General features: G+C 46.2%; 1 protein-coding gene across 2 annotated transcripts in view; it reads right to left on the reverse strand.

Annotated features, from left to right (window-relative positions):
- Positions 1 to 1,040: 1,040 nt before the first annotated feature.
- Positions 1,041 to 12,382, reverse strand: part of UBE3D (ubiquitin protein ligase E3D) — a 1,075,540-nt gene continuing 1,064,198 nt past the window's right edge. For both annotated transcript variants that reach the window (XM_085611020.1, XM_085611019.1), the window contains exon 10: positions 1,041 to 1,914. In XM_085611020.1, coding sequence (XP_085467146.1) covers positions 1,894 to 1,914 — 21 coding nt within the window. In that variant the 3' untranslated portion in view covers positions 1,041 to 1,893. The remainder of the gene's footprint in view (positions 1,915 to 12,382) is intronic.

A 12,382-nucleotide genomic window follows, 5' to 3' on the forward strand; every position in this document is an offset into this window, starting at 1 on the left:
GAAGCGGAGGCAAAACTTTTCCCAGCCTATGAGAAGTACAGACCCCAGTTAGCCACCCAGGAATATGAATGGAGTTCCACTGTTAGGTAGAAGTAATTTCTGTTGATATTTTTGTCATGAAAACACTTCATGCTTTAGGCTTTGAGTGATATGATGCATTCTTCTTGTATGATAGAACATGGCCAGAAACTTACACTTCTTTCTTCTTCACAAGTTCAAGGTCCGAAGAAAGACAAGACTACCAGTTGAATTAAACCCTTGGGTAAAATCTCACACAAGAGGAAAGAAGAAGTTTTTTTCCTTGGAGACTGTTTTACACAGTGATCTTGGATTGCGATTGGTGGACAGTTTATTCTATTCGGAACAAATGGGTTATGTAGTTTCTCTGTTACTGTGATGGGAATGTTGTTGTTAAAGTGCTGCAGAGCAACTAAACGCAGAAAGGTTACGTATGATCTACCCTTCGTGCCCTTAACAAAATTTTAACTTTCCTTGACGTTAGCTAGGATATTTTACAAATCAGGAGAGCCAGAACAATGTCAGACATTCATAGTACCTACATTCGATTTTGTACAGTAACATCTGAGTGGAAATCAATGACATATTAGTGCCTATTCTGAAAATATGACATGGACCAGCCATCCTGAAACTATGTCAGATACCCATATGGCAAATAATTACATTTTGGAAAGCAAACTACTTTGTTCTAAAGAGTATGACAACCTTAACTTATTGATTTTTATTACGTTCTTATACAGAATCTTGGAAATTGACAGTGTCTTTCGTTTGCCTTTTGATAATTAATGATTCTTTCTCCCAATTATTTTGATGTACTCTTTAACACCAGTAGACCATTAATGATCTCCTTTTAAATAGAAAGCAGTAAAAAATGACATATTATGGTTCAACTACTCTCTTAATGTAGTTCTAAAAAGGCAGATAGATTTGGTTGTGAAATGGGAAATGATCTGCTTTGTTAATGTTAGTTTTAATTAAAGTAAACACTAAATTTGAAAAAAAACTTTGTGAGACTTTTTGTTGGTGTAGTTTTTATATAGTTCAAACTTGGTCCAAGGGCATTAGAGCACTGTACATGAGCAACAGATTATATTACACAAGGTCAGTTTTTTTCAGGCACAGGGAAAATAAGTGATTTGCCCATAATCACATAATGTTGCACCTGGTTCCCTAGTTGCTTTGGCCATTAGGTCACATCTCCTCCATTATGGTCATGTTAATATAATATAAATTTAAATGACTTACGGTATTAAACATCAGTTAAAAATAAAAAATTGAGCCATTTTAATAACAAATGTTTTTATATTACTCATTCATTGGCAACACACAAAATCAGATCCTAGAAAGAGACATAAAACCAAGCATTCCAATTGATAGGACGGAAAGCAGGCGACTCTTCTTTCAATAACATTATACAGTGGACAAGCCAGGATGTACGTGCTTCAGTTTCCCCAGTAGACACATGCGACCTTTAACTGATTGCTACAGTTACCTGATGACTTCATGTCACAAGTCCAGCTTTTCATTGAACATCCAAATGCATTCTGGGAAATGCAGTCTTGATAAACCTAGTTAACTGAGTGGATTTAACAAATCTATGGTTTGTAAAAGGAAAACCAAAAGGGATTTGTAGGGAAACTAAGACAGCTGACAGTTTCCTTCGAATGGCATCTTTCTTTTATAGAGAATAAATGCCCATTCAGACCTTTATTTAAAACTTAACACGGGGCATCCTCACAACAGTTCTCTCATAACTTATATATAGTATGCAGTTCAATATTTATGTTCTGCCACTAGTTTTTTCTTTGCTGTGGAAATAATGTAGATATTGGTAGCATTTAGGAGAAGAAGATATATTCAATGTATTGAGATTCTTCACATCTTCAGGAAGGCCACCTGCAAAAGATAAAAAAAAAACTGGTTAACGCTGACAGTAACAGAAAGGAAGGCTCTTTCTCGGTTTTAATGTTACATTTTCTTTCACTTTAAAAATACAAGTACGTTTATAGAAGAAATGTTGCAGGTTCTCAATTTTTAAACCACATAATGTTTCTATTGGTAATCACAATTGCCAAGGTATTTTTCATCACAAATGATTCTGAAAGAAGTAAAAAGCGTATTAGACTATCTTAAGAGGACACACGAAAACGTTTCAAAAGGCCGTATGCATCAGCCACATTTTTACATTCTGTATGCAAGAAGAAAATATAAACGTATAGGGCTAAACGATAATTTCTTAAAGCTTTAAACATTTTAAGTTTCAAATTGTTGCCAGGCTCATGGTATGGCTAAAAGATATGACTTCAATATTAACTATTTCCCGCTTATTTTTCAGGCTGTACATTTCAAGTTGCAATCAGTTTATTTGCTGGCTTGTCAGATCAGCGGCATTTCCACAAATCACTGCCATTTGTCCACAGTTATTTATTTGCTTTTCTAATTAGAGTTACTAAAACACTGGAGGCAACCATGCTAAATCAATGTGATCAACATTCTATATAAACTGTTCCCTTCAAACATGACCTAGTTTAGCTGGCCTGAAGGCATGCTTTCATTGGCACAATATTTCAGGTCTGCCAGAAAAACAGCTCATTTAATAATAAAAAAAGAATACCAGAAAAAAAGGCTTTGGTTTAGCCCCCTTTCTCCGTTACTTGTTGAAAATGTCATTTCACATGTTGGAGTAGCCCAAAGGGCAGCATAAACAGACTGCGGCAACAATTGCGGTTTATTGGAAGGCTCAGTCATACTTATGGTCAGCCCATAGCACAACCCTCAGTGTCAACCGTCATGAGTGATGGCATTTTGCATCTCTGCTTGTTTAAGTTCACATAGGGAGGGGCAAGCATAGGGTAATTATCCAGCCACCACAATTCTGCACTACACACCTAGCAGGTATTTTCTGTGGCGTATGTGGTGAGACAGGAAAAAGTAGACCAGCCCTCATATGTGCACGGTAATTTCAGCTCATTATCATGTATGTATGTAGTATTTGTATAAAGTAAAGGTACCGGAGCGCTGCCCAGGGGCAAAGCCAATCATACTGTCAAGGTATGAAGGTTGTAGGAAAGGAAGCTAATTATTGGAATGTTACTGCATTGTATATGTATTGTTCCATACCGATGTGTGCCTTCAACTTTTTCTTAAATTGAAGCAGTTCTTATTCATCAGTCCGATGGTAGCCTGGCTGCAGGTATGCAGAGAACCACCAGAAATATTGCGGCAACAACTTCAGCGATCTCTAGTTGTAAATCAAGCTCTGTATATGCGTGCAGCAGGGCCGGGAGCCAAAACAGGAGTGACAGCATATCCTGATCCTCTACTAGCTGCATACCCTCACAATCTAGGCTTCCCATCCATTCAATCTAGTGTACAAGGCACTTTGTACACTGTACTCTTCATAAAACTGCATGCACATGTATCGTATACTTCGAAGTATGATTACTGCATGATATACACTTCACAGAATTGAACTAACTGCATGTTGGGACGGGAACTTCTCCTGCATGGTGTGTACAGTATTGTTTCCCTACCTTGAATGCGTGAGTGCTTTTATCTGGTATCCTAGTTTTTTTTTATATTGGCCTTAACTTCACACTAATCTAGCGCATGCACTGAGGTCAAGGCCTGTCCCTTGTCATGACTGAGACCCAGGACCTGTCCTGTGACCGAGAGGGGCCCAACATGCGTGGCCTGATTGCACTGATAGTAGAATACTGTCCCTGTCGTCGGTTTAGTAAATTGAAGTGTGGTGGCAGCATACCATGCTTTGTGAATCCATAGTTGTGACCAGACCTTTTTATCTGTGTCAGTGGAGTGAAGGCCTAATGGCCCACTAATATAAAACTCCACTTCTAAGTGCTAACCCCAATACCATTGTTAATATCCAATGTGTATGTTGTGGTTGTGCGTACGTTTCCTGGATGGTACATGTATTGTGTGTATGAGTAAATCAGACTAAAGGAGGGCTGAAGAATCCATTTTGAATACTGCAAGCTTGGCCTTTTGCGCAAGATGGGGGTCAGGTTGCTTTCCAAGACAGCAGAAGCATATTGTTGACATTCCTGATGCTGGAGGGAAGAAAACAAACTGAGAAGTGGAGATATAGGATACAAGGCTCCTTTACAAATCCAATTAGCCTTTTTCTGTGAGGAGCTGCGGATTATCTTTCCTGTAGAACTATTTAGTAGAATGTGAGATGACAGCTGGACTAAAGTCTCTGTTATTCATTTGGAAAGATAACTCTTTAGCTGAAGAGAGAGTTTTGTTGTGCCCTCAATGACACTTGAGTGTGGCTTATGACAGCCAGGTGCAGAAAGCACACACCTCTTTGTGCCCCTGCAGTTGGTAAATCAGGCTGGAGAATACCCTGCTGTTAGAAATTGGGTCTCTAGTTGGCAGAGATTTGCACCCGGCCTGGGTAGGGACCACAATCCTAGTCAGGGTGGGTCAGATACACAACCTAAATTAACCTGTGCTCACCTTCTGGAAGCTTGGCACAGAGCAGTCAGGCTTCACGTGAGAGGCAATGTGTAAAGTATGTGTGAACACTTTAATTACAGTAACACAGTGAAAACACCACAAAAAAACTCCACACCAGTTTAGACAAACAGAGAATATTTTATCTAAGTAAAACAAGACTAAAAGGACAAAAATCCAATTGTAAGTTGTTTGGCCACCCTGACCTATGATCGACCCTCTTAGGACAAGAGCTAACGACACGGGAGTTATTAGGCTGGTTGTTTATTGCAGGTAAAGAGTATGGTTGTTTAGGGGTAACTGATAAAGTCCATCAAAAGAAAGGGAAACAGAAGTTCGTGAACATATAAAGACAAAGCAACAGGTCCGGTAGCCGCTTCTGCAGGTCCCTCTGGTGTGAGTAACTTCAGGTCAGTTCCTTGAGAGGTCCTCAGGTTTGTTTTGGCGTCCCCGGGAGATAAAGGAAACACAGAAAGAACCACCCGTCAGTAACAAAGTCTTGACTCTCGTGACTGTGTGATTCACCCACCACCTATGCGTCTATTCACCAGGGTTTGTGAGGAAGGGAAATGTGAGGAACAGGGCGGACCTGACTAGTGCCCGCTTTTACTTGCTCTCCCCGCTTTCGCCCTCTCAGTCCAGCGTTTTAAAGAATCCAAGAAAGACACTGACCTGGAGCTACAGTCCTCCAGGACCGTAGCATTGGGTGTCTCGGCGTCCTGGCTCTCCGAGGGACGACTGGACACGGTAGCGGTACCAGCTGGGGCCTCACCGCCCGTCGCGTCTTCTTCTCTGCTACTCCGACTCTGCTGTTCGGTCCGTGGTTCTCCCCCTGGTACTAGTTCTGGATCCGTCACTCCTTCACTCTCCGCCGTCTTCTCCAACCTTCCCTTCGCTTCCTCTTCCTCCCTTTTTGTCTCCGCCTTCCTCGCGTCTCTCGTCTTCGTGCGGGACGTCACATCCGCCCCTACCTGGAAGACTAGACCGCCACCGTCCTCCGCTTGGAATTTAGACGTCGCCATCTTGAAGGGCACGGGAAAGGTGTTTCCGGCGTTTCCGGCACTGCCCGTATCACACCAATAAATAGAACTTGCGATTTGATTTTAATGAATACAATGCAATATAGTACTTAAAAGTCAATAGAGCTTTGGGGTTACTTGAGGTCGTATTAGACTGGGTTAAATCGAAAGTTTCAGGCCAACCGCGATGGAGGGCTGGCCTGCTACAGGACCCAAGCATGGCTCGCTGAAAAAGTACCTTGGATGGAGCAGGCGTTGAAGACTCGATGCGTCGGTTCAGATTCATGCAGTCGAGTCCCCCGTCGTCATCAAGCCCCCTATGATGCAGACAAAGCATCATCGCCAAGCCTCGCAGGGATGTCATTGGATCTGCGCTGCATCAGCATCAGCATCAAACCTTGCAGTCATTTCCGATCTGTGCAAGGTCATCACTGCGCCTATTTTAGCTGGATATCAGCTGCAGAACCCTCTTTCAAGGCCCAAGACTGGAATGGCACCTCTTGGCAGGGCAGAACTCACAGCTGGCAGAGTCCAGCAGCTGAAGCACAGTGGAAGGAAATCTTTGATGGCCCCGAAACTTCAAGAAAAGGAGGCAAGCCAGCAAACCCTTGGATACATTTGGGTTCAAGGATGTAGAAAGCAGGTCCAGGCCTTCTCACTCCAAGGCAAGAGGTAGCAGGCCAACACAACAAAGCAGGTAGCAAAGTTGTAGTCCCTCTTACAGCACCGCAATCAACAGGCAGTAGGCCAACACAGCAAAGCAGTAAGCAGAGAGGCAGCGCCTCCTACAGCACAGCAGCTCTTTTTCCTGGCAGAATGTTCTTGGTTACAGCAAAGTTCTGATTTGGTGGTGTCAAGGGTCCAACTTATACACAGTTGTGGCATTGAAGCGGGGAGACTTCAAAGAGGCCTTTGAAGATCACAAGGTCCCTGCCTTTCTTGCCCTGGCTCCAAACTAACTACAGGGGGATACGCAGCTCTTTGTGTTGGGACATGCACAGCCCCATTCAGGTGCAAGTGTCAGCTCCTCCCTCCTAATCTCCCACAGGAAGGCCCATCAGCCTGGTGATTGCCCATTAGGATGCAAATGTCACACCCCAGCTCCCTTCGTGTGACTGTCTAGAGGGAATGCACAAAGCCAAGCCGTCACCCAACCCAGACGTGTATTCAGAGACAGGCAGCGGCACAGAATGGTCAAAGTAAGAAAATGGCAACTTTCTAAAAGTGAAAATACAAAGGAACAGCTGGGTTGCACTCTGGTTAAACAAAATGTAAACAAAAATCGAACAAATTACTCTGGGTTGTTTTCTAAAGTGTGCACCCTGTGGAGAGGCTCTGCCCGGCCACCCTATTCAAAACAAAAAAGATCACTAGGACATGTGTCCTAGACACTGGATACACTACTATAATCCACTGCAATAGTGTAGTCTATTTAAACAACACAAAGTGAAAAATTTCAACAATGTGTAACAACAAGTCAAAAACTGTGTGTGATCAAAGTATAAACAAAATGTCCAGGGCAAAATGATCACTTGGACGCTGAATCTTTCTAAAAGTGGCATTTTCAGACTAACAATTTAAATTCCGACTTCACCATTAGTTGTGATTTTAAATAGTGAATCCAAAGACACCAACTCCCAAATTTCTATTTCTTCCCAATTGGAAATTACACTTAAAAGAAGTTTTAAGGCAATCCCAATGTTAACCTATGGGAGAGATTGGACTACTAGTAGTGAAAAATGAAATTAGAAGTTTATTATTACAGGACATGTAAAACTCAAAAGTACATATCCTACCTTTTAAATACACTGCACCCTGCCCACAGGGCTGCCTAAGGCCTACCTTAGGGGTGACTTATATGTAGTAAAAGGGAAGGTTTGGGCCTGGCAAGTAGGTTAACTTGCCAGGTCGAAATAACAGTTTAAAACTGCATGCACAGGCCCTGCAATGGCAAGCCAGAGGCATGTTTACATAGCTACTAAAGCAGTTGGCACAATCAGGGCTGCAGGCTCACTAGTAGCATTTAATTTACAGGCCCTGGGCACATACAGTGCACTTTACTATGGACTGATAAATTAATTAAATAAGCCAATCGTGGTTAAGCCAATGTTACCATCTTTAGAGTACAGAGCACATGCACTTTAGCACTGAGTAGCAGTGGTAAAGTGCCCAGAGTCCTAAAGCCAACAAAAACTAATTTAGCATAAAGGGGAGGAGGAAGGCAAAACATCTGGGAGTGACCCTGAAGAAAGGGCCACTTACAACACCTGCTGTTAAGAGCATTGCTCTACACAAAGCTGATTCTGAAAAAGTAGACATTGGATCCACATCTCCTGCCTGTTTGCATTGACTGGATAAAGTAGGACCTACTGGTCCACTTGTTGTTTCAGTTCAAAGTTCTCTATGATCAAAAAGGGGGGTGCTATGCAAAGTACTCAGAGGATTGCTGTGCAACCAAAGCTAGGGTCTGTCTGACAAGAGTTTTGTAAAGGTGAAGTGACACCACCTTATTATTACCTTTGTCGGAAACAGCTGTTCATCTGATCCAAAGTGCCTTAAAGCCAGCCTGCCTGCTGACATAGGGAAAAGCCATGCCAGCCCTATGCGAGGAGTGAATGTCCAGGAGGGGCCATGTGCAGCAAAACCTTGCTGTTACTGGGGTGTGCCACAATAGGAGCATGGAAGAGAGCGATCTATGTGCCCCTGATGTCAGCGGATAGTGAGCTCTTCTATTTAATTTTCTAGGTAGGATCCACAGAATCGTAGTTAAGCTGATCAAGGTAACAATTGAGGCCCATCAGCACCTCTACATCCAACAAGATTACAGCTTGCACATGTGCACCTGACGGAGAGGATTGTGGCTCAGCCTGAGTCACCTGGCCGAGAGAGTATTCAGGTCTGCACAAACGTCTTGTGCCCGGAAGATGCCCTGTGCAAGGCCATGATAAGACCTGTCAACATAAGGGGATTTTCTGTCCCAAAAGGTACAGTTTGTAATCAATGTTATAATTCTTTAACATTTTTGCAGTACTTACATTTGGTAAAACGTGCTAAAGAGAAAATTGCCCCCTCGTGGCCCAACAGTGAAAGCATTTCTGGTAGACAATGGTTGGATGCAGCCGGGTACAGACCCGGAGACGTTTCTCTTTTGAAGGAGCTTTTACTGGATGTGTTGGAAACTTGGCTGAAGTAATACCCAGGGTCACCAATGTCCTGCTATTACTGCATAGAAAGGCCTGTCACTATGTTAGACTAAATAACACTTTTAAAAGTCGAGGGTCGAGGGGGCGTGGCCAAGATGGCAGCGAGGTAGGACGCTCTGCTTTGTCGCTCCTGCCCGTCGCCTGCCTGAAAGCAACATCCGTGCAGAGTTACCACATCAAACCGGGTGCAAAGTCATCCGGAATGCTTCTGTTGAGGTATGCCCCGCCGGAGGGACTTCAGGCTGAACCGAAGAGGGATAGCGGAGCAGCCTGAGAAAGAGGGTGGCCTGCTACGCGAGACGTCAGAAGACGGCACCCATAATTAGGGACGCAGGCCAGGGGAGACTACTCTGGGAGCAGCGTCCTGGTGGCGTTAGAAGCCCAGAGCTGAAAACGAACTGAAAGGCCCAGAAGAGACAGGCACCAGAGAAGCCGTAGCCGAGAACAGTGACAGACAGCCCATGCTTGCACGTGGAGCAGTGGACAACTGCAAGCCGGCACGACTCTGCGGCCTAGCTCAAGCTGGGACCCTCAGGACCTGACGCATAGCGCTGGAGCCAGAGACCTCCACCCCTCCCCTGAGGTGAGGAGCAGAACAGGGAGGTGAGGAAGGAACCCCAGGAGCCGAATGTCCGAGACCCATGCCCAGGCCACGGGATCAGCAGGGCCAGCGAGAGGAAAGGCTGATGCGGGAGCAAGGTCGTATCACGATTCCACCACACTGCGGGCTTTGCAGTGAGCGACACCCCTGAGAGGGGGCACGCCAGCTGGAGGCAACGGATGGGGGGGGGAGAGGAGGAGCCCGCGGTAGCAACACACCTGACGCCCGCAACTAGGCCCCAGATCAAGAAACACTGGTGGAAGGGAAGGCAGACTGGAGCAGGGCCATCACAAGACCCCACCCCGCCACTGTCGCAGCGGCGAACGGCACCGTGGAGCGGAGGCACCCTCATAGTTCAACGGGGGCGAACCGCACCAGGACTCTTGATCTAGGCCTCACATGAAGAGCGGCCGACAAGGTTGGACACTAGTGCTAGATCAGGGCCACAATGAGGCCCAACTTGGCAGGGGTGTTAAAAAGCGAATGTAGGCCTCAGCGGAGGAGCAGTATAAAGGGCCTGGCGAAATCCTCAGGTGCGCACTGGCTGGTGGAGAAGAGAGCAGGCCCATCACAGAGTAATGACCAAGCACACTTCCAGGCCTACACAGAACAATATCGGCAGGCCGGGCAGCGGGAATGAGAGCTGGGCAGCAGCAAAACTCCCCGCGACCGTGATAAATGAGGTAGACAGGAGCTCAGGAGAGAGAGCACAAGGTTGAAACTCACCAGTGACACTGACCACACCTTAGCCCAAGGAGGAGAGAGCAAACCCAAGAGAGCACCACGCAGCCAAGGGCCCACACGCAGACAGAGGCCCCCAGGAGATACGCTAAGGCCTCCATCATCATATTCCCCAGCATGATAGCATGCAAACTTAATGCCCCACTAGCTACAACAGGACAGGTGAGGGTCATCCTCCCCTGCGTCAGGCAGACGCGGGAGGCAGGACACCACCCGAGGCCTCTCTCGCAGCACCCCAGGGGAAGGGAAGACACTGAAGCTTTGTGGCCCTGTTCTAAATAGACCGGAGGGCAGCAGGGTAGAGACGAAGGAAGGCTGAGATAAAATTAACCGGACCCGGGGAGCAGACCGGAGCCAGGGTCCCTAGGACGAAGAGTGGGATGTGGCCCGGAGGATCAGCACAACCAGTTAGACCGACCTTCACCCAGAATACAGTCACACGAGCGGGTGTAGGTCCAGAAGACAGGCCCCTGACACACACAGAAGGACACAGCACAGGCAGGAAGAGGTAGTTCCAGAAGTTTAGCCACTGGGGTCTTCAGACCCCCGAAACAGACAGCAAACAAAACCATGAGGAGCAGTAATAGAAAATGACTACCGACCGAGTGAAAAAGGATTGCTCCTTCAAAGATATGCTCACATGGCCTACGGGAAGCAACATAGAGGACGCCCCCATGGCAGGGGAGTCACCCAGCCCACAGGGTGGCAGCTCAGCGGAAGAACCAGTAACACGCGCATTTCTAGAGTCGCTGTTCACGACGCTTCAGGAGGATCAACAGACGGTCAAAAGAGACCTCACACAAGAAATCAAAGAGACCAGAATAAATGTGGATGAACTCGGGGATAGAGTCGCAGCACTGGAAGACAAAGGGGACAGCCGTGACAAGGAAATGGAGGCACTACAGCAGGAGGTTCTCAGACCCCAGGACCAGCACATAGACTTACAATCCAATCTGGAAGACCTTGAGAACCGGTCCTGCAGAAACAATGTTCAAATTTGAGGAGTGGTGTCGAAACGAGCGGGAGAGTATATCTTTGGCTTTGTGCGGGACCTATTCAATCATGTGCTTGGTAACCCTCATGATACAGAGCTCAAACTAGACAGGTCACATAGAAGGGGCCCACCCCGCTCCAACAAGCAAGGCCAAACTCCTACATTATTTAAGGACCTTGCCCCACTAACTCTCCAAAAGCTAAGAGAATTTCTCACGGTTACTGCACACCTACGCAACCAAGATATAGCATTTTCCTGGGGCCATCCCTTTAGACTTCGTTTTCTGCTGGGGAGGCATGCTTCAGCAGTTGTGTTCCCTTTCAGAAGCCTGTCAGCTACTAGGTCTGGAGCCCCCAGAGGAGCACGGTATTATGGGGACTGCATCCCCTGGCCGAGGAGAGCGTCAACCACGATGGTGGCTACAAGACCCCAGACGAATCCTGAGAAAACCAGACCAGGCGGAGATAGCAAAAGGACAACAGGAGCCACTGGAGTCTATTCCAGCTGCACTGGCAAAGACAGAGGATGTTTAAGAGGCCAGCTGCCCCATAGAGAGATGGCGGGCGAGGGGGACGTCGGGCGATTGGCCACATTATGGACCCCAAGTATATTTCCTGGCAGCCACGAATGGCTGAACAGCTAACTCTGAACATATTATTGGTTTTTCCAGTTTACTTTTTCAATGGGTTTTTGAGGGCCTCCATTCACTATGCAGTCACATCACGAGACACCCTATAGGCGGAAATGGAACTACCTTGCAAAAGGGTAAAGGGCAACCTGTATACCCAGAACGGGGGGCCTACACAACAGACATAACGCCTGTTAACACCAATGCACTCCACTAGTCTTAGAATCCTCACCCTCAATGTGAGGGAACTCAATAACCCAGTATAACGTAGAGCGATATTATCATACCTGAAAAAAACAAAGGCAGACATCTGCCTACTACAGGAAAACCACCTCCTAGCCAGAGACTGCCACAGGCTCAGAGCACACGCCTTTCCCATCTCTTCATGCCCTACCAAAACTGCAGAGGTGGCCATCTTGGCGTCCCGAGCTTTCAGAGGCAAAGTGGTACAGAAAGAGATCAAAGGGAGGCTCCTCACATATCGATTCACACTGGAGGTCAGGTACTGATTATAGGATCAATATATTCTCCGAACAAGGGGCAAGTAAAATTCCTTCAAATGGCACTGTTGGAGGAAATGACAACAGACGAACGTAAAATATTGTTGGGGGATCTCAACTTGGTGTTCGAACATGTCACGTATAGGTCAGCTCAGCGACACAGACAGGCTGGAGCACTGTCCAAAGAAGGTCAAACTCA

This window comes from Triturus cristatus, chromosome 6, assembly GCF_964204655.1.
Source record: "Triturus cristatus chromosome 6, aTriCri1.1, whole genome shotgun sequence".
Classification (NCBI taxonomy): domain Eukaryota; kingdom Metazoa; phylum Chordata; class Amphibia; order Caudata; family Salamandridae; genus Triturus; species Triturus cristatus.